Here is a 27,603-nt window from a genome sequence, read left to right as displayed (position 1 = left end):
TTATGATGAAAGTCGTTGTGTTATTTATTGCCTGATAAGGGTTTGTGTAGGACGATATAGGAGAATGATTGATAGAGTATGAAAACATAAGTTTGGAATTCTGATAAGAAATCAATTAAAGGAAATAAAGTATATAGCTTATATCAAAGTTGGTGACCTCAAACTCCTATTATGGAATCATGGTAAGTTGAAAAGTCGATTAAATAAGAATATATGAAACGTATCATTGTTAAGAGTCACCTTAGCGTGTTTGTCACTATGTGATTAATGATGTATTATGAAATGTGGAATTAGAAATATAGTATGTATGTTCAACAAGATTATTGTTGCTAAGCATGCTATGATGGAGGTTTATTGAACTTATGTTGACGGCTGAGTCGTTTTCAAGTAAAAGCCACCAAAGCATGTGTTACTCTTGTTTATGGGTTAGTACTCAGCTTTGCTGATGTGTGTATGTTGTTTTGTCATTTCTGTGGCCTGTCACTTGGTGGGTGGCAGTATCTTATATGTTTCAGATTGAAGCCGTGAGTTATTCTTTTGCAAGCTGAAGCGGATACGAGATGGTGCAGTATTATATTTATTATTGAAGTGAGGACGCTCCACTTGTAATAGTTAATCGTTTATTTTCTATAATTTATTTCTTCATTTAAGAATTGTTAACTAGTGCTTCTGATTCTCTGTTGGTTATTGCTCCGCGAAAGCGTTGAGGTTGTTCAGCTTTGGGATTTGGAAATATTTTATAAATTGAAATTGCAACAGGTTCATATTATTTCTCGCTTTAGCGTTGTCCTATTTTCAAAGGAAACTCTGCCGGATTTTCTGTAGAAATTCATGAGAATAGAGTCTGAGAATCAGAGCATAGTTATAATAGTTAATTTATTTGAATAGAGTTAGGAATTGAGTCCCACATTTTCCGATGTAGTTCGGTGAGTGTGATGGTAATAGTTCGGGTTATCTCGACTAGAGTCTCTTTCGCTGTGCTTAATCTTTTATAAGCTGGTCGGGAGAATTCGGGCTGTTACATTAACTTATCTAGAATGTAAGACCATATACTTTAACATAAGTTATCATTGTTATGTCAAGTAACGTTAACGTTGTCTACTTTAATATATAATATAAGATGTTTAAATTATCATTATTATATCTCTTAATGTTTAAATATGTTATATGATTGTAGCCTTGCACCTTTCTAACCGAAGGTGCGGCGGTAATGCCTCGACTAAATAGGTATTCCGCTGCTAATTAGATTATCTTAAATAGTGAATTAGTAGTTGAAGCGTTACAGAATGGTATCAGAGCAAACGGTTCTGAACCATAATGTTTAACCCCATGGTTTTAAGTTAAAAATGATTAAAGGGATTTAAGGATTCATTGATTAAATTATAGTTAAAATTAGGAATTATCGTTAATAAAAAAATTGAATTAAGTAAATTGAAAACTAAAAATGGTGAAAAATATTTATAAAATGAGTGTGAGCGTAGGATACGGGAAATGGGAATGTTATACGATTTTATTACAACGTAACCGTAATTTGACATGCAGAATGTCGACCGTTGACGTCAACAACGATGTTACAAATTAAATGGTGCTGAAAATGTGCACGTGGAGGATGTGCATAGTGGTGATTGAGAAGTGGGGGCAGTAGTGGTTGAGGTGGTGGTTGTGCTGGTGATCGAAGAAAACAGAGAAAATTAAAATTTGAATTTTTGTTTCCAATTTCTTTTAATTGATTTTATTTTCTGAATTAGGTTTCTTGATTTTTGATGAAATTTCGAATGGTTAGGAAACAGATTGTAGTTTGATTAATGGGGAACAAAATCAAAGAAATAATAAAGGTGATGAGAAAAACAATAAAGATGAAAGGACAAAGAATACAAGGATTTATGTGGTTCAGTCAAATTTGACCTACGTTCACAGATGGAGGATTAGAGCTTCTTCACTATAATGGAGAAATATCAGAAAAAATAATACAAGGAGTCGTAAAAATACTAGAGGCTAAAAGTGTTTCTAAAGTTGTGTGTTTTAATAATGAACACCAGAAAACCCTTTTATAACATATGAAACCCCATACAAAACCCTAAATGATAAATCAGAAAAACAGAATAAGTCAAAACGCGTAGCCGCCTGATCGAGTCGAGCAACATCCGCCTGATCAGGCGGTCAATCTCTCCAAAGCTGCTAATGCCTCGGGCGCAATAGGGCGTACGTGCCCGATCCAATCATATAAGGTAACTCCACCTATTGAACCAAGAAGTAATGCTCACCCAAAAAGCCATAGAACCTCCACCTTAAACAAAATTTCATAAACCTATATATCAATTGTAGGCAAACCAGAAAATGGACATCTTCTATAATTGTGTACCGATGGGTCTTCGAACACAAAAAATCCGTATAAAAATTATCACATGGCCTAGATCGAGAGTATAAAGTCACCAACGCCAAACATGCTCCCTCAAATTGACCAAACTCTCTTCAAACACATCTTCATCTCCACAACAAACTCAAAAGCAATTCTAGAAAACTGAATGACAACAATAATTTTCGAATTGCAATTGTACTTAATAAACACAAAAGTACCAAATTTGAGATAAGAAATAGCATAACTAGAAACAAAAAAAAAATCTAATGCATAACCAAGATTGTTAATTTATTACAAACTCAAAAACAATCTATCATAGACTCCAAAAAAGAAAATTTACACGGTTTCTCGTTTTACCAAGATATCTCAAAAGGGTACCAAACATAAAGAGATCGTAGAAACCGCAACCCCAAATCTTGTAACCCTAAAGTGCAAGATCATCATCAAGAACAACGTCGGCAATATTTGCAGATTGATACTCATTGGACCTTTCTCTATTTTTCTTCTTTAATTTCCAACAATAAGATTTAATGTGACCCATCACATGACAATAGTTACAGATTTTGCCAGAATTATTTCCACCATGAGCAACCAAAGCATTTGTGTGAGCAGAATTATTAGATTTATTAACCAATTTATTGTCAAATTTTACCTACGTCCACATATGGAGGATTAGAGCTTCTTCACTATAATGGAGAAAAACCATAGAGAATAATACAACGAGTCCTAAAAATATTAGAGGCTAAAAGTGTTTCTAAAGTTGTGTGTTTTCATAATGAACACCAGAAAGCCCTTTTAAAACATAAGGAACCCCATACAAATCCTAAAAGATAAATCAGAAAACCAGAATAAGTCAAAACGCGTAGCTGCTAAGCCGCCCGATCGGGCGGTCAATCTCTCCAAAGATGCTAACGCCTCGGTCCTGATCGGACAACGTCCACCCGATCATAATTCATGACGGACGCCCTATCACGAAGGCCCGCGAAAACAAAAACTGATGAATTTCGACGAGTTCAAGGCACAAAACTTTAACACGAACTCAAACTCCCCTATTTATAGAGGAAGGTCCAACTCCATACCAATTTCCTTCAATTAAAAATTTCAAAATCATGGGGAATCCATGGAATTCGAAGAAACAGGGACTAAAAGCAGGGGCTTAATTTAACTGAATTCAGTGGGTATGGTTCAAACGTGAGAGTAAGATTTTGTAGGATATGTTGTTGATTTTATGATATAAGGGAAAAGAAGCAAAACCATGGTTGTGGTGTGTTGGTCTCACACGCCATTGATGATGGTCTTCTCTTCTTTTCTCTTTTTCTCTTTTCATTTTCTTTTCCTTTTATTTTGTTTTTCTAAAGTTTGGGAAGACTATTGCTGGGCTTTTTCAGCGTATGAATTTCTTTTTGTTGTTTGGGCATATGGACTTATACTAAGGACTATTGAAGTTCACAAAATAACCAAAGTTCCAAATCCTATGATAATTGCAAAGTTAATTAGAAAGGAAATGTGTATGGCTTAAATACAAACAAAATCCATTATCATTATTATCAAATTATTCAACACACTTTCATAACTTAGAAATCCAATATAACTAAAATCAACTTATTGATTATTATTTACTAAAATTTGGTCATTTTTAGTTTAATAATTAAGATTAGTTATTAATAAAATAAAGTTAAAACTCGAGATATTAAATTAACCTATTGTCGCGCCTTGATTTGCGGCAGTGCGAGAACCGCAACAATATGCCATTGGAAGATTGCAGCAATAAAGGATTATTCTATAGGTTTAAGTTCATATGAGAACCACCCTTATGGTGAGAACCGTGAGAACCACTCATTTTTCCTCATTTTACGAAGATTTTGATTATTTCATAATATTTTTGCTCATTTTTTGTTTCACTTATTTTATGGTTTTGCTCATTTAACAATTTTATGCTCATTTATCAACGTTTTTGCTCATTTTACGTTTTGCTCATTTTACTTTTTTTCTCATTGAACTTTTTTATGCTCATTTGACGTTTTTCTTCTTTTACATTTTTGTTCATTTTACGTTTTTGATAACTTAATGTTTTTTACTCATTTTATGTTTATGCTCATTTGTTACTTTTTTTTTTTTGCTCATTTAGGAAGTTTTTGCTCATTTTAAGTGGTTCTCACGGTTCTCACCATAAGAGGGTTCTCATTAGAACCCAACCCTATATATATATATATATATATATATATATATATATATATATATATATATATATATATATATATATATATATATATATATATATATATATATATATATATAATCTGGTGTAGTGTGTTCAACAACCGGAAGGAACCGAATGCGGCTATTTCGTGATGAAATACATGGTTGACATTATTCGCTTCTACAATAATTCAGATAAATTAAGTAAGGTATATATGTGTTGTAAATTCGTTCGTTATTTGTAATAAGTTTGATACTTAAAGAACTTTTAAGTATAGGATTTTCCAAGAAGTACCAAGCCATACTTCTTTGAGGGATCACTGAAATCAAAGAACTTCGGGGGGAACACTTTGTAGCGGTCGTCGAAGAAACTAGATTGTTAGTATTTGTATTTGTAGGTTGAAAAATATTTTGTTGATTGAACCTTGGTTGGTTGCTTGATTGAGATGTAGTAGAACAGGTTTTAGTTAGTCCAAGTTTCATGCATGATGTGTTCTGCTGATGCCTGGGATCAAGCCTCATGTGCGTCGGACGTCGTTAGGGTCTGATGGAAACAGTTTCATATTTGTGTCAAGTTTGATACGATGCTAATGGGGCCCTAGTATCCTACGCAAATCATTGATTCTATACTAGTGATGGTTCAAACCCAGACCACTTAATGCACTCAAACTGGTCTAGTTTTCTCCACTAACCATATCAGTTACGGAATATGTGCTACAAAAAAAAGATTCACAACAGGTACACTAGTGAGGCGTGGTAGAATTTGTATTAAGCTTTACATTATATGGCGCTCACTAATTTACTTTCCATGCCGTGCTAAATCAGATAGAAACAAAAGTTAACAGTTAACAGCACAGAATAACTCGCCTACTCAAGTTCTCTTTCATTACAAATCAGAACCAAAGATCTGGATACTTTCATACATAATAATTTAACATATATACATAAAATTGAAAAACAGGATACAATACAATTTTTTGTCTGCTCGCTCATAATAAGACAAACTTTTGATTATTTAGTAATATGTCAAACTTTTTTAAAAAAATTCCTCAGTAAGTCAATAATGGTTGTTAACTTATTATAGGAGGTACATGAGCTGACGTGACACTGACCAAGACATGTATCGTCATCTATTGGTTGTTGTTTAAAATTTTATTTTAAATTGGAAAAAAAAACAAACTTTTTTTGTTCTTTCTTCTCCTGCCTTCCTCCCCACCCCACCCCTGGCCCCTACCCAACCCTCCCTCACCGTTTCTCTTTCATGGCCTCCACTCATCGGCATCTCCCTCGCCGACAACGCCACCAACCGCCACCACCCGCATGAACCCCACCTACCACAACCGCCCCCTATCCTTATCGTCACTCCTCTACTTTCACTCTTTAGCTAATCCTAATTTCTCTCTTACCAACACTCCATTGAAGAAAGCTCGAAAGCTCACACTTTCTTCACGAAATGACCTCAAATCCACATTCTTGAAGGCACCCCTTCCACATCTTCAACTTCAAACTTCCTCTTTTCGGCCAAACTCAATCTTCTTCGGCCAAAAATTATCCCCTAGTAGAGCCTATTTCGACCCCCCTAAATCTGCCTTCTTCCGACTCCGCAAGAGCTCTAGTAAGATTCGTTAACAAGAAGGTTGTAGGAATCGACCTCGGAACAACGAATTCAACGATTTCTACAATGGAAGGAGGTAGAGGTGATAATGGGCGGGGCCGGTTTTGGGTCGGGCCGTTGCAAAAAAGTTTTCCCATTGGCCGGGCCGAGCCTAAATTTGGGCCGAATTTTTGTGCCCAAAGCCCGCTATTTCGGGCCTAAATTAGCGGGTTTTGCGGGCCAAAAAATAGACTAAAAAGTCGTTTTTGGCTTGTTCAATGCCCGCCCAAAGCCAAAAAAATTCGGGTCGGGCCCGACCGCAGGACGAAAAATCTGCCCAAAACCCAGCCCAAAAATAGGCCAAGCCGGGCCAAAATGATCACCTGTAGAAGGAGGGAAGCCGATGATAGTGATCAAAGTAGAGGGGTACCACATGATGCCGTCGGTGGTGGCGTACACGGAGACTGGAGAGAGGTTGGTGGGGCAATTTGCGAAGCGGAAGGCATGGGTGAACCCGGAGAATATTTTCGATTAACTGTGGGAGGATGATCGCGGAGGTCTCGGCAGGGGGAGGGGCCAGGATTGGGGGTGGTTTCACTTGGTGGGGGGGGGGGAGAGAGATATTTTTTTTTAAGAAAAAACAACTTTTACAAGTCACATTGACCTACTATAGAAAATTTTGATGTAAAGTTTATTATATTACATAAAAATCAAAATTTTATATTTTTGCAAGCGAATGGCCAAAAGTTTGTATTATTCTAAGTAAAAAAAAATCCTTGATTAAACTAAATTAAATTGAGTATAGCAAGCATATACAACAATTTTTACATAAATTAAAAACGTGAAAATTATACAGAAATTTAGAAACAAAAATAAAATCAAACGATCGAAAACTTATACTTCCTCTGTTTCTAAATAAGTGCAACACTTCTTGTTTTCACGTTTGCCAATGCATCATTTTAACCATTAATATCTTCAATTATCAATAAGTAAAAAATATACAAAGTTGATATTATAAAAATTCATATTCAGACGAATCTAACAAGATCCCACATGACTATGTTTTTCCTAAAATGTAAATCACCAAAGCTAATTAAAGTTTAAACTGTGAATAGTAAACACTATGCAAATGTTGCACTTATTTAGAAACGGAGGAAGTATATACTTTACAAGAATATAAAAAAAATGAAACGAAAAATTATACAAGAATGTAACAAAAAAAAAAAAAAAAAAGAAAACTAGGAAACAAAAATAAACTCAAACCTAGATCCAAAAAAACAATTCCTATTGTTACAATAAAAAATAATTAAAAATTCAGAATTTACAATCTAGATCCAAAAATTAATCAAAACCAAAATTAAAAAACCTAAAACCCTACATAAACGACGATGGATGTTCGTTAATGGCGAGGTTGGTATTCCTTGATGAGGACGAGTGCGGCCGAATTAAAGAGGAAAGCGGCGAATAGAACAAGGACGAGGACGAGCGAGAAAGAAAACGGTAGATTCTTTGACTCGCAGATGATGAGGATGTTGAGTGAGGGGAGTTAAGCTCGATCCACAGTTGACGGAGAGGGGGGAGATTGGTACGACGACTGATGGAAGAGGGGGGAAGAGAGAGGATGAATGGGGAGGGAGAATGGGGAGTCGGGGGTGTTGATCTGTTGGTGCGGTGTGTGGGAGAGGAAGAATGGGGGAGAAGGGGTGGGGGGTTTAGGGTTTAGCAGGTGAGAGAGAGTGTGTGGGGGAGGGTTTGTGTGAGAGAGGGAAAATGAGGGTCGGGCTTCTGTTCATATGTGCCTTTTGTAGAGGGCGATAGCTAATTGATCCGACTCTAAAAAACGATCATTTAATGTTAGATCCCATTTTAAAGCCAACCGGATTAGTTAGTTGATCCACTTTTTTACGTGTAGAAAAATAGGTATTAAGGGATTCAGTTTGGGTAGAAACAGATGAGTTTTTTGTGTCATTTAAGGTTATTTCAACTAGTGTAGGTTAATTAGTTAGGGTATTTGGTTTATTAGGTTTAATTAAAATTCAGAAATTATAATTAGAGGCTAATGACTAAGGGCGTTAGCCTTCCGTTAGTCAAAAGAGTATGTTGTGTTATTTGTTAAAAGTCAGAGGTATTTGGTATCCAGAAGTTGAGAGCATATTGTGAATCATGCAATCACTCTAAGACGTTTAAAACCGTCGTATAAAACTCTTAAATTTTACAAGCTTAAAGCACACCAGTCATATACGAAGCAATGACAATTTACAAGTACAGAATACTATGCATAACATCTAAACAATATAGTTCTATTTACATTGTTCACTCAAATCCTTTATCAAAAGCACAATTATGAAATCTTGCTCGAATCATCAACTTATGAGGCACCCATCTCCGTAAACCTTCTATTCAAGAAAAAGACATTGTAAAGCTCGAACAAAAAGAGCTTCAACATGCTTTTTCCATGTGGATTTTTTACAAAAGTGTTGACGATAATAACTGATGATTATACATGAATGTTAATGAGAGGAGTTGAACATGTTCTATTCTGTTTCACTTATAAGATACAGCTTCTGCCCGTTTTCAATCATATCTATATCAAGAATTTTGCCTCCATCATCTGATAAGATACAAGAACCACTTGGGAAGTTTAACTTTTCCGAAGCCAACTTAGCCAAGTCATCTATTGTACGTGGAACCCATAACACAATCCCTGGTCTTCTATTCTCTTTACTCCCCCACGGGTTGAATGGGAAAACTGTACATTTCTTTTGAAGCTTTTTGTCTGCAAGAACATAATACAGTCAGCAATTACATTATCATCCATATTAATTTGAGAATAATAATGCTATTTTAGAGAAACTAAAAATCAAGAGGGAAAAGTGGTAACCCATTGGAATACCATCCCAAATTTCAGGGTAATTTGTTCATGGTTCGAATTCTCATCCCAACAATATGTTGGGGCATTTACTCGAGGACTTCTTAGACAATTTAGGGATCCTGTGTCATGCATTAAAGATGGGCCCTATAGTGATATAAAATGGATCCCTAATCTCGTATATTAATAGCTAATTAATATTTTTGATTAAAAATGGTTGAACAATGAAATAATTTTCTTAAATATTTTAATGTTATTTTCATTTTTAGCAAGAGACAACATAGATTTAAAAGAATTAATTAAGATGCACTAATGATAAAACTAGAATAAGCTATGAAATTTGAAAAAAACTACATAGATTAGAAGTAAAAATTTTGGATTAACAAATGTATTTTCCACTAAACTCAAAGAATCTAAAAAGGACATAAAATATAGGTGGGGCCCCTTAAAATTAGGGCCCTGAGCGGTCGCTCACTCTACTCATGTACTCATCTGTATTTACTTCTAGGTTGTTTAGCCTTATATCCAACCTCTAAACTGGTGTATACTAAAAAGACTAGTAACCTAGCAGAAGTTGGTTTTCTGACCAATTATCTTTTCCAATAAAAAATAAAAAAACTACAAATTAAGTCAATGAACAACACGTGGTAATTTGATACTACAAAGGACTCCTTTGATTAGCTAATTCTTGTTAAAACGACATACCAACTAAAGTACTCAAGTCTATCTTTTTTTTTTGATCCATATGAGCTACGAAGGCAGTACAAAGAAAGGAGGGAGAGGAGGAGAGTTTTGAACCTGTGACCTATTGTTCACAACAACTCAATCTTAACCACTAGACCAAGACATCCTTGGTAAGTATTCAAGTATATTTAGATATGAAGGCTACAACCATACATCAAATCGTTTATGGTGCACTTGACACTTTGGTTTTGTGAGTGAGGAAGGATTGAGTTGGAGGTTTAGAGCAACCTTACTCATGATCAAAAACAAAGATTGTGAAAACAATTTTTAACTTTTAGGTCTTAACCACAATTAAAAAAAGATTGTGGGTTGATGCGAAAGAAAAAATGGGTTGGGACAATTTTATTGATGACCAGGCGTGGAAATTCCGATAAAATTAACTAAAGCTAGGAGCCTATTTGTCACCCCAACATTGGTTGGAGCAGTTGGCAACATTTATTGCGACATTTGTCATGCCAACATTGGTCCTTAAAATGTAATTGTACCAAAATTTGCAACAATTATATTTTAAGGATATATTTATATACAGCAAAAAAAGGCTAAATACAGCAAAATATATTAAAAGACTAACCTACCCTTTAGGATGTCATCTATGACAAATGGATCAAGGGAGATCTCGTTGTTGCATAGCTCAGGTCAGAGCAAGGTGCCATCGGACGTTCAACACGACTCCTTTTTAGGGGGGTCTATGACAAATGACCCCCTTATTTGGGGTCATCTATGACAAATGACCCCCCTATATGAGGGTCATTTATGATAAATGACCTCCTATAGAGGGGTCATCTATGATAAATACTTCATTCCCGATATACTCTTATTGCGTCAAACATATAATATAACCTGACACGAAAACTTTAGGTGCCGGCTATTGTGTTAGGGGGATGCGATAGGCCTATTTCAGAATTTTTCCCAACCGAAACACATCCAACTTTATAAATATATGTGACACGTTGGCTTGTGTGCATAAGTACTTATAATAATGTATTTTGTTGCATTGCTGCACCCTTGCGTATGAGATTTTTTTTTGTTTATAAAAAAAAAATTAAAATTAACCATGGTTAAGTTAGACATAATTTTAGATGCTATATTTAGCCTTTTTCTTTTTGCTGTATATAGCACTTATGTATTTAAAAAAGTACAAAGTAAAAAAATATTAAAATAAAAAAGTACCAATGGCTCTATTATAAATAGAGATCCATTTTGCTATATTTTGGACAAATATTTTTCCATCTATTTACTAATTTCCTGATTTTACTTATTATATATTAAATATATTCCATTTTTACACTTCAAAAAGAATAATAAACAAACTCTTTTTGCACTTAATTTTGTTAATGATAAAAAATGCCAATTATGTATTTAATTTAATTAATCAATATTTTTTATCAACTATTAATGGATATTTCATAATATTAAGTAAATAATAAAAATATTGTATAATAGTAGATTGGTGATTTGGTAATGAGAGAGAAAAAGTAGTTGGTGGGGTCAAAAAGTAGAAGAGAGATGAAAAAGTAGTTGGGATGACTTTTTTTGTAGTTTAACAGAATAGGTGGGAAAAGATTGAAAAATATTTTTTTAGAGAGAGAAAGTTAGAAAGAGAGTGACATAATTTTATTTTAAGATCACGAATGAGAATGATCTTAACCTCTATTCTAGCAGAAAGGTATTTTAATACTATAACTTGAGTTGGCCAAGAAAATCCTATCTCACCCAAAGTTTGTGGTGAGATCCAGTGGCGGATCTTAACTAACTATTTAACAGGAGCTGAGTTAATAAAATAAAAGTTTTAGTGTAAAATTTTAAATGATAAATAAAAACACTAATACACAACAAAATATTAATATACTATTATTAATGGCTACAAAGAGCTTGTAGCTAATGTAATAAATCAAAATCTCAAAGGTGCAATTTTTAAGAAATTGTTTCAATTTATTTGTTTGACCATTATGAAAAGTTCAAAAAATTGAGTAATTTTTTAAGAAATTGAAGGTATAGTTCATTAGCAAGTAAATAAATTACTCCAGTAAAAAAAACTAAATAAATAACCAAATTGGTTTCTTAAGTCACAAAAAAAGAGGTATATTTATATTTTATGATGGTTAGGAATGAGTTTGAGAAAATAAGAAGTACTATTATAATTAAATAAAAAAGAAAGTTTTTTTTAGAGAAGAAGAATAAAAGATAGTACAATCAATGAATTTTTTTTTTCTAAATTAGGCAAATTGATACTCCCTCCGTTTCCTAAAGATCTTCCCTCTTTCCGTTTAAGGGTGTTTCCAAAAGATCTTCCCTCTTTTGCTTTATTCCTTATTTGGCAAAACAAATTTCCCTATTTACCCTCTCATGTCACTATCATATGGTCCACCATTACATTATTAATTCAATTTTACTCCCTTTCTCTCTCCTACTTTAACCCTTTTTATTTGTTTATTTATCTTAACCCCTTTCTCTCTCCTACTTTACTCACACCATGCCCCACACAACTTGATTTTCCTTGGTATTTGTAGGAACAGTAAGTGGGAAGATCTTTAGGAAACGGAGGGAGTATAAGCCAAAGATAAAGGGGAAGAAGAAAGAAATAAGTAAAAAAGAAAGAAGGAAAAGAAAAAAGGAAAAAAGAGAAGCATTTAAAATGAAGAAAAACAAAAAAATCCAAATGTGTTGATGCAATATTTGAACTTGCAACCTTTAGAGGTCAAACTTCCTTTTACACCTTACTTCAAAGCCGCTATGCCATAGTTTGTTTTGTGACATAAATTGCAATTTACTTAATTTATCTTATACATTTATGGGGGGCTTGGCCCCCACCCGCCCCAACCAAAATACGCTCCTGGTGAGATCTATAACAACAAAGTGTTTTAAGAAGGTAGTCCTTCGGCTTCTAAATAATTATTCTGTATATTATTTTGATTTGTTCACAAATAATTTACTTCTTGTGCTTAATGGAAAATTTCGCCTAATCAATCATATTGTCTCCACTTTTCATATCTATACAAATATATTAAAAGACGTGCAAAAGAAAGCTTATGTGCTACGTGACACTCTCCTTACATTTCTAATACAAATGTTTTATGTCTATGTGACTTCTTACTTTAAAAAGAGTATACTATTTTGTATATAAATTCACTATATCTCTGTAGAACTCACTATATGAAATTAATATCTTACCAATTTAATGTGCACCGGGTTCATTTGAGTTTTTTTTTTTTTTTTTTTTACAAAATCAAAGGTTTACATAATTCTAAAACTAGTAACAGGAAAAATAGCTAAAAGATTATTTGATAGTTTGTTTACCTGATAGTTCTTCGATATTACCCGAGGATTGCGATAGTTGAGCAGATTTTGCAGTTTCCAGCAATTTAATCAAATTCTTATTTCCACACATCCATGCTTCATCCAATGCTGTGTTGCCCCATCTACATAAACGATACTTCAGAATTACGAGCAAAAGTTAACTTTAAAGTTACAAAACGATCATACAACTATGAACTATCTAGATCAAAATCAAGTCAACATAGGTTTTGGATGTTTGACAAGTGAAAAGAATCTGACACATCTTGCATTCATTTGGAATTTGGATTCAGGAATTCACTCTATTCTGCACTCGGTACATCTTTTGTAAATTTGCATAAAAGCTATATTCACTTGAAAACAATGAGTAACTACATACTAGTATACTACCCTTACTCAGAACCTATTGTTTCGGAGGTACTGCCAACACCACTAGGGCATCGTTTATATTCCTATCTTTCAACATATTATAGGTGAACGCATACCTATCTTTCAACGTAACATAAGCTCCAGCCTCTACTAAGACTTTTGCCATCAAATATAGCCCTTGAGAGCAAGCAACATGCAGTGGAGTTCTATAATCATAATCTTTGGAGTTAGGATCAATTCCATTAGCTAAGATCCTTCTCAAATAATCAACATCTCCACCAAGAACGGCTGTACAAAGAAATGAACCGACATCCTTGACATCAAGTCTTGCTCCTTCTCTATATAATAAGGCGGCAGCCTTGTCATTTCCATTTTTTACTGCTTCCAACAACGGCGTATTACCAAAATTATCTGGGGAATAAATGCTTTCTCAGTGATTTTGCTTTTTAGAAGATAAAAAAAAAGTGAAGAGGATAAAAGTTAACTTAATGGAAAAGAACCTTTCTCGTTGATACGGACTCCTTCTTTAACAAGTAGCAGAATAATTTCTTCACATCCTCTTGCTGCGGCAATATGCTGTGGCCAAATCCAATTTCTAGATTATGTGCAAAATTCTACTAGTACAAAAATATAACACACAATCGATCATACAATCCTTTAATATCATAAAACTCGCTAACTTGACTCAAGAATCGTGTAAGCCATCTCAAAGCTATATACTCACCCATATTCACATAATTTACCACTATACTATGGATTCATCATAGTTAATAGCTTAAGTTTATCAGCAAACTAACGAGAAAAGCTAGTAATAAAAGAAACGAGGAAGTATTCGAATTACAAGAACCACATGGACAAATGCTAGAAAGTGAGGCACATTAGTTGTATTTAGATATTAAGTTTGTTTTCTTTGTTGCAATGTTTCTTTTTGGTAAGAAGAAGTGGCCCAGACCCCGCTTAGGTCTTAATGGGCCAGACACTTGAGAGTAAGGGGGAAGGGTAGGGGGACCCTACCCTCAAAGTGCCTCTAGTGGGGGTTGAACCCCAAACCTTGAGGTTGGAAGGATGCTCTCCTTACCACTAGACCAAGTACTACTTGGTTTCTTTGTTGCAATGTTTTCACTATGCAATAGTTGTATACTAATTTTGACCGATACTTGTAGGCTTATATACGAAACTGAAAAGGAGCATGTACTATGTTAAATTCATCTGCATATACAATTTAATATACTATCTTTTTAAATTTACTCATATATAACTAAGGATAGAGATTGTCAAAGTTGTGCATTAGACTTCGTAGCATGCATGAAAGTCAAAACATTGCAAATAAAGAAACTAAGAAAGTAATTCATACCAGGGGAGATCTTCCATTATAATCTGTCTTATTCATATCAGCTCCTGCGTTGAGCAAATTCTTTATCTGATAAAGGTCACCGTGGTATGCAGCATTATTCACTTTTAGAGCAAGTTCTGATTCTTGCTTTCCAATGTGAGATGCAATATCAGATTCAACTTGTTTCAGGTTGTATTTTCCATCATTGCCCTACCACATTAAAGGATGACATATTACTTGTGCACTATGATTTGGTACCATGAAAAGGTTGATCGAGTTAAACTTCGAGTGACATATCGAATACAGACCTAATCTTATTAGTGTAGAATAAGCATGCTTTCAAAATGAGTCACTCCTTCCGTTACCTCAAGAAGATTGTCAAAAATCTTTTTCCCGTCATAAAAGTATATGTCAATGATATTACTTAGTGACTCTTTGTCGATTCGCAGAAGCCGACATAGTTCAAGAACTCGGACAGTAGTCGGTTGAGGGATGTTGCAAAAAATGGAAATTTGTCCAAAAGTACTACCAGGTTCAAGACGTGAAACTGTCTCTTCTGACCCATCTTGCCCAATGCCTACCTCCTCCTGTTGAACAATAGCAGCAAAAAATCCGTCAAATCATGAAACCTTCATCTGAAAACTAATATTAACTCTAGGGAAGAAAACAGATTATTTTAGGCAAGCGCTAGCTCAATGATGTATTAGCATGAGTGCGCCACACAGTAAAAAGATGAAACTCTATTTGAGTGTCATTTTCAACAAAAAATCATTATGTTGAATGTTTTCTGGTAGTACATTTCAGTTATATATATAGTATTGCAATATATTGCAAATTGAAATTGGAATTTTGAAAAAGATATATAAGAATAATACCAGCAATCCATGACAGACAAAATACAGTTGATCCACGACATTTCCCTGCTCCAAAATCACTTCACCTGGAAGGAAAAATTCTTCATGGACTCTAGTTACCTACAACACCAAGTGCAAAAGGTATATAGTTCAAGTATAACAAAAAAAAAGGATTAAAAAGCAGAATATCTCATGCTAAATGATGTACCAAAACCAATTTTTGCATCATAATAAAGATGAGTGTTTAGAAGTTCATGATTTATTTTCGCATTCTGGTCACAATGTTATCAGCTAAGTGTATGAATAACATTTATCTTCAATTTGGATTATATCCTGATCATTAAATTATGAAAAGCATGGCGAAACATATAGATATATAAAATGATGTGCACTTTATAATTTTTCACAAAAAGAAAGTTGGAATTTGTTTGATGATTAGTATTTGTGGCATGTTTATCATCTCCAACATATTATTCACTAATTACTTGAGAATTATCCCGAAATAACAAATAAATCAAAGGACAAGGTGGAGTAATAGAACTATAGTTCATAAATACTGAGACAGTGAGACTGACATCTATCCACACTCATTCGACTTTCAATATACATCATTGACTTTATACAATTTTTGGAATGCATCTGCATTAATTTATTTTGTAGAATATCAAGCTATCAGATAAGAGTGGAAGACAAAAAATTACTAAGTACCATTAACGACCAAACCTGAATAGAAAGAATTAAATTATATATCCCCTTGGGTAATTTTAGATTACTATTCTAATAAAGGTTCTTTGCTATCTATGTGCTTGATTTATGTCTAGCTTCTACGAATTTAATGACAAACTACTTAGCTTACTGTACTAAAAAAGGACATCACGTATTATTCAGAATTAAATGAAGTAAGCTCCCTTTGATTTTAAAAATCACAATTTTAACTAGTGAATTAAGAATATACTCAACTTGTAGCCAAAACCATGTATAATTTATACTTTACGTTAACTTCAACAATACATCACCACAATGAGATTTTGGTACTTACAATTTGATTGATGAACTCGGAAGAACATCCTTTAAAAAGAGGACCTCTTCCTATGTATGGCGTGTATAATGTTTGGGAAATCTGCACAAACAACAAATTTAGTAGACCCTTAGCCACCAAGGCATAGTCATAACTCATAACGACCACATGAACTATATGATTAGATAAACTAGATTCCTCAGTTGCATATATAAGATTCAGGTAAACCTAATTATTCTCCCTTCAAATTGGTAAGGAAATAGATAATCAGTAAAATACGTAACAAAATAGTATATATATCAAATATCCAAAATATCAATACTAGCATAAAAGATCTCTGAATTGGAATACTAGAATCCACCTTCTGTTCCGTTATAAAGAAGTTACTTTAACTTGTTTATTTAAAATACAGTTAACATCTAGTTGGACAATGGACAATCCTACTGATAAGAAAAATTACTATGTATACAGAGTTTTATCCTTTGAAAATTTGTTTGTTTCTTGTAATAAGCAGTATTTTTCAAGTAGAACAATCGGAATGTTGCATGATAGGAGTAATTTTGAAAGGACTTGTATCAAATTAGACATCACTAGTAAAAGACTAGGATAGCATAAATGTTAACTACAATAGAAATGCATATTGAAGGTAAAGTTTGCAATAGGGAACATCAAATGAGCAGAACTGCTCCCAATTGTGTCAAGGAATTTAAAGAAATTGTTGTACAGAAGTATAACCTTAGCACGAAGAGATATTGGAATGTCTTTCAGAATAGATGCCTCAGTATAACTACTTTCATATTGTAAACGCAAATGACCTTTGATTTGACTGCGAAGTTCCCGGCTCAGCCTGTTTCTGTTCATATACTTCATTACTTCTGTCATTTTATCCCTGAATCTTTCTGTCTTAGAACCTTTAACTATCAATGCTGTCATATTACCGATCAAATAAGCACCCAAAACCATATCAAATGAGACATAGATCATAATGAATATCATCTCCCTCATGTTGACAGCATGTATGTCTCCATAACCTGCAGCATAACAGGATTAGAGAAACATTAACAATCAGCACATAATGAGGAGCACAGTTTATAATTTATATATGTTTGTATTTACTTAAGGATATTAAGCAGTCAAATTTGAATAAGAAAAGCAATGACTGCATTCACATAGTAGTTAAATTAGAGCAAAAGCAAAATAGAATATAAAAGGGGATGCCAATATGAATCAGGAGATTATCAACTCAAAAGATATCTTTATACATGTAAGGTATAGTAGAAAATTAGAAATAACTCACCTACAGTAGCCATGGTGACTATGGCAAAATATAGAGATACTGTATATCTTCTCCAAATATCAATTTCCCTAAAGTGAGAATAACTATAGTCTCCCAATGTTAAACTACCAATCCATGTGTAACCTTCTTCACGTTCGGGAAGTGTAGTGGCTAGATAATAAAAGATGCAAGCTGCTGTATGTGTGCAGTAGAGTTCAACAGTAAGAAGTTTCACAATCCTGGTAAAAAGGTAGTTGATCCTTATATCCTTCTCCATTTTCTGGAGGAAGTAATGTACCTTGCGTACCCGACACAACCTAATCCATAGCAAATATCTCACTGCTTCTTTATGATGAGATGCCTGTAGAGTGTAGAATACATTGCAGTCAAACACAATCCATATATACTCTAAAATCTCTTTAATATACAAGATGTAAGATTAAAGAATAAATTTTAGTATTGCAATGCAGATCCGATGTGCTATAGACGTGATTTGATTTCGCAAACAGCTGAAATCTCCCTTAGGTTCAAACATTACGTCCGCGTCTTAAAAAAAAACATCACGTCTAAAGATTAGTGAAAACAGAGGATGTTAATCATCAAGCTACAGGTTAATAGGTATAGAGTTTTCAAATTGAGTTATTAAGGTATGTCTTGGACACTTGGATCTTTGAAGCTACCTGCAAATTATATAGCTCATATATGCTTGGAAAACATAGTTGCTTGTGTATGTTAATACATTGATTGTCCTATGGTTTTAATATATATATATATATCTAGAAATAGAGAGGTATGTGGAACAAGAGAGTCTGGTCCTGGTCCTGGTCCTGGTCCCTACAGTGTAACAAGTTTGAGGTGGTTATAAATGCCTAAGCTATTGTTCAACAGCCAGGGATTAAAACCAATGAGCTAGGCAGCTAGCTCATAATGGTTATAGTTGAAAGCCAAGAAGACATGAGGATATCATCTCTAGGAGAAAACATGGCAAGAGACAGAGAGACGCGAACAGATAATGTGGGTGTAAAATGGTAAAAGTTTATAAAAACATACCTTATAAATAAGATCCCATGGCATACAAGCAAGCAAATCGATAACAAATGTTGATTTCAAATACCTGCAAAAAATTGAAAGGATACTCATTCAATCAATATTCAATGACAAGGACCATGCCAAGAGAGAAGAAAGAAAAGAAAAAGAAAGTATAGAACCTGAAGGCAATAGCAGGACGTTGATAGACCATACGATAAGTTTGTTTATCTCTATAACCAACAAAGAATTGTAGCACAATGTCGAGAAGGAATGCGACTTGTCCAACAATGTCCAAGACGAAGAGATTCTCAGGAAGTCCGCGGAAGAATCCAAACTCCATAGGTGTAAAGAATGAAGAGTAAATTGCCCATAGAAGTATGAACTTATCCCATGCCTTATACCACCTGCATTTGCCATCATGGTGCCATCCCCACTTTCAGTTTTACCCTTTTTTTTTGTCTAACAAAAGTAGTATTGTACGTCACAACAGTCAGTGTGTGTGTTCGGGCACCCCACAACATTCTGCGGCTTGGATTTCAAATGAAAAATCGATAATCAATCAGAACTTAACTCACTAAATTCAGACAGAATTTGTATCTTTAGAAATGTTTGCTCAAATGCCTTGCACCATAATGTACGTATAAGAAGTAGCACACAAGTGGTATGCAATTTATGGAGCAAAATATTGAAATTCATACCTTTACTAAGAGGGGTTGGGCTATTAAGGAAAATTCATAATACCAAGTGCATTCATACCTGTACTAAAAGGTTCTAATTCTTGATCATCCCAAAGCGAGCTCAATTTTGGGGTCTCTTCCTAAAACAATCTTTCACCTTCTAAATTGTTTAATTAGTACATATGATTATATGAAACATTCAATGAGCTTAATTTTATAAACTAAGGGCTTATGAAAGATAGTCATATACTTCATAGACATTAAATAATTTAGTAGGTAACTAAGGTGAAACATTACTTTGAAAAAGACCCCAAAAGTTGGGACCGCTATAAAATCATCATGGAGAAGACCAGACATAACTGTTAGTTTTTCTTCTCAAATGCTCATTTGCTAGCTCGCACTTTTCCGCTTATTTTATTTTCTTCTTTATAGATTTCAGATGATGTAGCAAAAACGATAATGTACAATGGGTTGGTTTTAGGTTGGTCTAGGAAAAAGTAAAGCTAGCTTTACTTAGTTTTGCTATTGGGGCAATTGGCCCTTGGAGTTGGTTGGTCTGGATTTCCAGACTAACATCACCTCGGATTGAGTGCACAAGACCAATAATTCTCCAATGGTAGCACGCCACTTGGCATTTTTGTCTACAACACTCTTCTCTTTAATTTGCAACGTTCTAAATTTTGTAATGTTAATAAAAAAAATTAGCTTATTATTTTTTTAAAAAAATTACAATAACGCGTATAAAATATTTTTATCTATAAATTGAGTCCAAATTTCATATATATTTTACCAAACTTCTTCCAAGCCTAATTTTCTAATTACTCTCTCCTACCTATATTACTTATACTAAGCCAATATTATGGATTCAAATAATCCTAACTACTCCAAACTAATCCAAACCACCCAAAAAATTCACATCTCACTAAAATTTCATGTATGTATGTTTTTTAAATTTTCTATCTTATGTATGTGTCCCTTTTTTTATTTATAATGTCAAGTTAACGTAATCTAATTTAACGTAAGCTAATTAGCTAATTTAATTTAACTTAAGCTAATTAACTTGTAACGTAATTTAATTTATCGTAATTAATTTAACGTAATCTAATTAGTTTTTATGAATTGAAATCATCTCTATTCTATATGGGAAGTGGGGTAGGACACCAAAATATTAGAGATCCCATTTTACCCTCATAACATCCCTATTCTAACTACTTACTTTAATGAAAAAAAAAAAAAAACTACCTAATTAGGGTTTGTTCTCTTCGGCATAAAACAGCTGAACTAAACTGAATTGAACATAACTGAACTGAACTGAACTGAATTGAACTGAACTGAACTGAAATGAATAGTGATATGTGAGAGTAAAAGTATTGTCAAGAGCTGAACTGAACTGAACTGAACTGGTCTGAACTGAACTGATCTGAACTGAACTGAATTGAACTGAACTGAATTGAACTGAACTGAACTGAACTGAAAATAAGCTGGGGAGAACAGGCCCTTAATTTAAAAAATAAAAAAATATTACAAAAAGAAAACCATCAACAATTCAAATATTCCTAATTTATTAGAAATAATTAATAATTAATTTAATTTTCTTCATCTCCTAAAAGAAATTAATTTATCTTCGCACGCATCGCGTGCATATAAAAACTAGTCATATAAAAATACAAGTAGAAGAAGAGAGAGAATATTGTGGGTTTGGTAAAAGTAGGAGAGAGAAATAGAAAAACCAAGTAAGACCAACCAAACCATTGTGACAAAAAAAAAAATGAGTTGGTGGGACTTTTAGTGAGATGTGAGGTGTAAGAAGGAGGAAAGGAGAGAGAAAAAAAAAACTCAAAAACCATTTAAGACCAACCCACCCATTGTACATGTAAGTAACTTCCATAATAAAAATAACTTTGTTCCTTTTATCCTAAACTCTTCAAATCCTTGTTACATAACAAGAATACGAGTTAAGAATCTCACAAGTTTCAAGTACTTAAACATTCATTTATTGTAGGACTTGGGAGTAGAGATGTAAATGGATCGAGTTCGGGGCGGGTGGAGCATCACCCGCATTCATCACCCGCTACCATCCGCACCACCCGATCCATCCATCACCCGGAAAAATCACCACCCAAATCCATCCATCCATTTACTTCCGGGTGAACGGATGGATCGAGTTATAATCGGGTGAAACTACCTCAAAATAATGCTAACCATAAAATTTCAGAAAAATAAAGTTTCAACCGACAAAACCATAGATCCACAACCACAATTCAAATTAAGTTCAAAATCACAGTAATTCGCATACAGAAATTAGGAAAATTAGGTTGGGCATTGAGCTTTTAGATTTGGACATTTAGCTGGGCCTTGAGGATTGGACCTAAAAAATCTTTTTTTTTTAAATAAACGGGTCATGGGTCGGATTAACGGGTCGGGTGATGGATGAAAATTGTCCACCCGAATCCGATCCATCACCCGCATCCGTTAATCCGTCACCCGTTCACCATCCGTTTAAACCGGGTTTTTCACCCGTCCATTAAGACGGATGGACCGGGTGACCGGGTGGTCCACTGGATATTGCCATCTCTACTTGGTAGTTAACTTTATTTATTTTCTTGGTTAAATCTAAAAGCAAAGTGAAATAAAGGACCTGAATTATTAGAATAGGTGGTCTAATTATATGTTAAGATTAGACATATCGTGTTTACATTCTCGAGTTCACTCATGGTACACCCGGGGTATTTTTGTAATAAATTAGAATTTCAGGTGCTCATTTGACACCAAATTTGCTCATATGGGCATTTTGCTCATTTACTCATTTTGCTCATTTTGTAATAAAAGTGTTTGCTCATTTTCTTAAATGAGTAGAAATGTTTGCTCGTTTGCTCATTTGTTCATTTTGCTCACTCATTCGCTCATTTTGCTCATTTGGAGAAAATAGTCTTGGGTGTACCATGAGCATAAATATTCTCTACATTCTCCTAACAAGCACATTCCATTTCACTCGAATCCAACAGTATTCCTAGGCATCTCACACTAACCTAGTCATCCCTTTCTCTTCTCCTCTCTATGTTTTCTTGATTTTCGAACTAAGACACACAATTTCAAAAAAAAAAATCCGACGGTCTTACTGAACGTATTAAACTAGTCACTGAATGGGTTAGAGAATGTAATTACTGAATAGATTAAATTGGTCATGAAATAAATTTAATGTTTTTTCACCATAAACCCCTGACAAATTTTTTATTCACCAAATACCCCAATTTTATCCAAACTCACCACATATCCCTGTCTTTCAAGAAAATACATCAGAATGCCCTTAATGACTAACGGCGGTTAACTCCATTAGAAATTACCCCTAATTAATCCTAAAAAATCCTAAAAACCTTAATTCTCTCTTCCTAACTACCAACACCCACCCACCCACCAGCAGCCCTCCCACCCCTAATCCGCCCGCCCACCCCCACCCCCACCTCCACCTAGGCACAACCCCCCAACCAACCCCAGCCCGTAGCCACCTCCCCCACCCATTCAAATCCTGCAACCCCCCTTCTCCCCACCCCTTTGAATCCCACATCCCCCTTCCCCCACCCCTTCGAATCTCTTTCTTTCATACTTGAGGTTGTGGGTTTGAATATTCACGATAACAATGCTTCTTTTTTTTTTTTTTTACTATAGAAGAAAGATGTGGATAGAATGGAATTCTGAATGAGGGATGGTGACACGTGACATACATTCTTACAAACGCTTTTTAATATATTAGTACAAATTATCCTTCATTATATATTATTAAACATTATAACGATTGAATATTAATAAATCTTCAATTGAGAGAATCTCTATTCTATATGGGAAGAGGGGTAGGACACCAAAATATTAGAAACCCCATTTTACCCTCATTACAAATCTATTCTAACTACCCACTTTAATTCAAAAAGAAAAAGGAAACTACCTAATTAATTTAAAAAATTAAAAAAAGACATTACAGAAAGAAAACCATCAATGATTCAAATACATGGTTGCTAAATGCAGCCTCACTTTACTAACGCAGCCTTAAAAAAACGTAAAGGAAATTAATATCCTTAATTTATTAGATATAATAAAAAATTAATTTAATTTTCTACATCCCCTAAAAAAAGTTCATTTTCTATGTATTTTCGCAAGCATCACGTGCATATAAAAGCTAGTCAATGAATAATGTCAAGACTTCAAATTTGAAAGATTAAAAAAAACAAAAAGAGTATTATTTAATAGTAGTTTTGTTGAATGTACATCTCAAGTCCAATATGAGAGAGATAAGGAAAAGTTATCTAATACATCCTCAGTGTTTTTTTGGATGCGTCCTCAAAACAAGAATTGTCTGTTACAAACTACTTAAGTCACAATAATATGTTAACATGCACTATATGGAATCAAAACAACAATTAAGGTTAACCTAGCTAGTAAGTTGGACGTCTTCCTTCTACACTTATGACAAGACTTTGATTATTGCCCCTTGTAAATTGAAATTTGCAGACCCCACTTTATATTAGAGATATTCATCTGACCCAAACACAAATTAACAAAAGGGAATGATACAAATTCATCATTGCTAGAATACTATACTCCTAATTCCAATTTCTTCATTTATTCCAAGTTATTGTTCAACGGAGCCTAAGAGCAACTCTAATGGTAGAGCAAAAATAGAAAATGGCTTAGAGTGCCACATCGATTTTTCTAGCTAACTCAACTTTAAGCCAAAACTCCCAGTCAATATACTTGTTGTTTGAGTAGGTCCCACTTGAAGTAAGATATTTTTTTTTATAAAGAAGAATATAGAAATTGTTCACTGAAATTCCCAAATGGGCCCACAACTTTAGCTCAAGCAAATTGACTTAGTTAAGCTACATTGGCTAGCAAATAAAATTTCAGCTATCACTCCAAATGTTGAGGTAATTGCTTAACTTTTTATTTATTTGCTAGTAGGTCTTTAATCTCTATTATATAAGCCAAGGGAGGAGGTGTGGTGTCCTCTTTTGAAGTGACTAATATACCATTAATGATCTAATTAATGGAATGAAAAAAATTACAAAAGCAAATCATTTAAAAATTCTCATTCCAACTTGCCATTTAAAATAAGTTTAAAATGGTATATGCATCAAATACTTCAATCAAAAATTAAATGGACAATATATTTATACCTTATAAAAAAAGATAACATACATAACGTGCACATGAAAAGTCTGAACATTCACTACCTTTGATACTCTTTAATTCAGTTAAACCAACTCATTATTTTTGTTCTTTTTGTTCAATATTCATTCATAAAAAATTAATGTTAACAATCACTCACAACCTTTTTTTTTTTTTTTTTTTTACATTAGCGAAAATTCATCTAACTGTTGAATTTTTCACATTTAAGTTTAATCATAAATAAAGTACGAATGGAGTATCTAATAGAATAACAAATTTTAAAATTAACGCACGCATCGCGTGCATATGAAGGCTAGTACTCATAATTGGAGCTGCTCTAAGGTCTGGGGTGTGTATGAAGTTATGAATTTAAGAAGTCGAAGCGGCCAATTGTTATTACTGTCAATAGTTTTTGTAAAAGGCGAAACGGTCAATCTAAAAACCCGAGGTCGAAGACAAAGACAAAGCCGAATTGCGGTGAACATTATCGGTAACCCAATCATTTTCCGACAGGTTTGGTCAACTTATTAGAAGCGACAGTTAAGTGTATAATAACCCACGGCTGTGAAAACGGAGAAAGAACAGTTCCTATAAATGCTCTAAATAAAAAATTATCTCATCAACCCAACGGTCGCAACATCCCCAATTTATCCAACGAATCAACCAACAGTGTTTTTTTGTTTTGTTTTTCCTTCTCTTTCCTAAGTACGTCTAAAAGAAAAAGGAAACCGATTAAAAATCAAAGGAATAATATGCAAAGATAGAAAGGAAGAAAATAACAGTAAAAATGGATAGAATTTGATACCTGTTGTCCTCCGGATGAATGACAAGGCCATGATAAAGATCTTTAACACCAAGGAAGAACCCTTCTCTGCTAAACTGTCTCCGAGTGGATTCGTCGTTTAATTCGTTCACCAATAAGTCGAGCCGACTTCCCCTCGACGATGTCAGCCGTTCTCTCGGCTTCTCCACCACGAAATCCTCGATTCGATTAGATGACGATGACGATGTTGATCCTCCTTCCTCTCTAATCCTCGACATTGTCTTCCCGGATATTATCCGGCCTAGTTGCTTAGGCGTCATATATGGCAACTACATAACAGTTTTTAATCAAATTCACGGTCTAGTTAAATAGTAATGCATGAATTAAAGATAAATGATTTGGACGCTATCTAGATTAGTTAGTATATATAGTCTTATATATGGATGGAATTGCAGTGGCTCGTTTACACCTAAAAATTAAATATGAAAGATGAAGCTCACCTAGGATGTAATATTCCAGAAATACGAAACAAAAGAAAAACAGGGGAAATGAAATGAAGGGATATGATTTATGATGTTTCTTTTTTTGGTTATTGTCCTCTTATCTCCCCTCCTCCACTTTCTTAAAGTTCACGGATGAACAACTTGTTCTTCCACTATTACGCCAAGGAGGAAGGAGAGTCAGAGGACTGAGAATTTAATAAGTAGATGATGGTACACACGAGGACACCACTATTCCTCAAATGTGCTTTTTGTTTTTGTTTCGGTTTTTAAAGGAAATTTCAAATGGAGAGAAAAAAGAGTGTGGATATGGGTATATGGCTATTTGGAGCTTGTCGCGGGGGGATTGATTTATATGGTTAACGAAACTTCTGGCGTTTTGTAGGTATGGTTTATCATTTTCACTATTATTTTCCTCATGTTGTTGCAAACTAACGGTAAGCCCGTGGTATATGATTTTAGTTTGTGATTAATAGATCTATCAACAAATTAAATTATAGTTGGTTCCTATTCAATCTTTTTTTTTTTTTTTGACGGGGTTTTCTATTCAATCTTATTTTGATGAATACTTGGTAGTCGGAAAACTTTATACTTCTACCATTCTAAAATAAATGAAAGGCTTCTTATTTTTTATGTGAGTTTTTTGAGGAAAGGGTTTCATTTATTTCAAAACGGATAAAGTATGTAAAAATTTGAGAGCTAAGGTACTTGTTAACTGGCTGAATAGTTTGGCATCATCTTAGCTAGAGTGTTTCAATCTGGGTCACTGGATGGGTTTGGGTTGACCCAACCTGGGTCAGAATGATTTTGGTCAGAATAATCTAGGTAAGAGTGTACCATGGGTCGGAACTAGGTTGTTTAGGTGGACTTGATTCGGGTTCAACTGGGTGAGAGGGTTCTCAAAAGTTGGTCGGAATTGGGTCGGTTGGGATAGGGGCGGTCGGTATCTGGGTTGGGTGAATTTGCATCACAATGAAATAACACAACAAGAAAATAAGGCTTTACCGACAGCCTAAATCCGTTGGTAAAAACACGACGGCCGTCGGTAAACGACCGTCGGTAAATACAACATTACCGTCAAGTTCGCTGTCAGTAAATTTTACCGACGGATTCTTCCAATTTACCGACGCTTTGTGCCGTTGGTAATTTACCGACACTTAAAGTCGTCGGTAATTGTTGATTTTACCGATGCTTTGTGCCGTCGGTAATTTTGAAGTACCGAAGGATAAATCCGCCGGTAAAATTTACCGACACAATTATCCGTTTTACCGACAGATTTATGCGTCGGTAATTGTTGAAATACAAAATTTTGTAACTTTACCGACGGATTGAAGCGTCGGTAAATTTTACCGATGCTTTAAACCGTCAGTAATTGTCTCTTTTTTAATCTGTATGTTTAATTTTTTAATTTTCTTTTCTATAAAATTTGATAGAATAAAAAAAGCAATTAAACTAAAATCAAGACTTTGTACATCTACGATGTAATAAAAATAAACATTTCATTTATCAATTTGTAAAACATTACATATGTGCTTCCAAAAAGAATACAATAACTTTGATAAATC

At 34.1% G+C, this 27,603-nt stretch overlaps 1 protein-coding gene across 2 annotated transcripts; it reads right to left on the bottom strand.

The window, feature by feature from the left end:
- Positions 1-8,413: 8,413 nt before the first annotated feature.
- LOC104906269 (potassium channel SKOR) lies at positions 8,414-26,707 on the bottom strand. 2 transcript variants are annotated; one of them, XM_010695005.4, is made up of 14 exons: positions 26,039-26,707; positions 25,581-25,867; positions 19,118-19,342; positions 18,960-19,023; positions 17,931-18,270; positions 17,369-17,664; positions 16,655-16,735; positions 15,637-15,735; positions 15,127-15,348; positions 14,783-14,971; positions 13,929-14,004; positions 13,545-13,839; positions 13,063-13,184; positions 8,414-8,928 (listed from the first exon to the last, which is right to left on the bottom strand). In XM_010695005.4, exons 2-14 carry the CDS (start codon positions 25,856-25,858, stop codon positions 8,687-8,689), a joined length of 2,529 nt encoding a protein of 842 aa, XP_010693307.2. In that variant the 5' UTR covers positions 25,859-25,867; positions 26,039-26,707; the 3' UTR covers positions 8,414-8,686. The 2 variants fall into 2 exon arrangements, with proteins under 2 accessions (XP_010693307.2, XP_048494606.1); XM_048638649.2 differs by lacking the exon at positions 26,039-26,707 and having other exon boundaries at positions 19,118-19,466; positions 25,581-25,699.
- Positions 26,708-27,603: the final 896 nt, after the last annotated feature.

Source organism: Beta vulgaris, chromosome 2 (genome assembly GCF_026745355.1).
Source record: "Beta vulgaris subsp. vulgaris cultivar EL10 chromosome 2, EL10.2, whole genome shotgun sequence".
Lineage (NCBI taxonomy): Eukaryota > Viridiplantae > Streptophyta > Magnoliopsida > Caryophyllales > Amaranthaceae > Beta > Beta vulgaris.
This window is presented reverse-complemented; position numbering and strand designations above follow the sequence as displayed.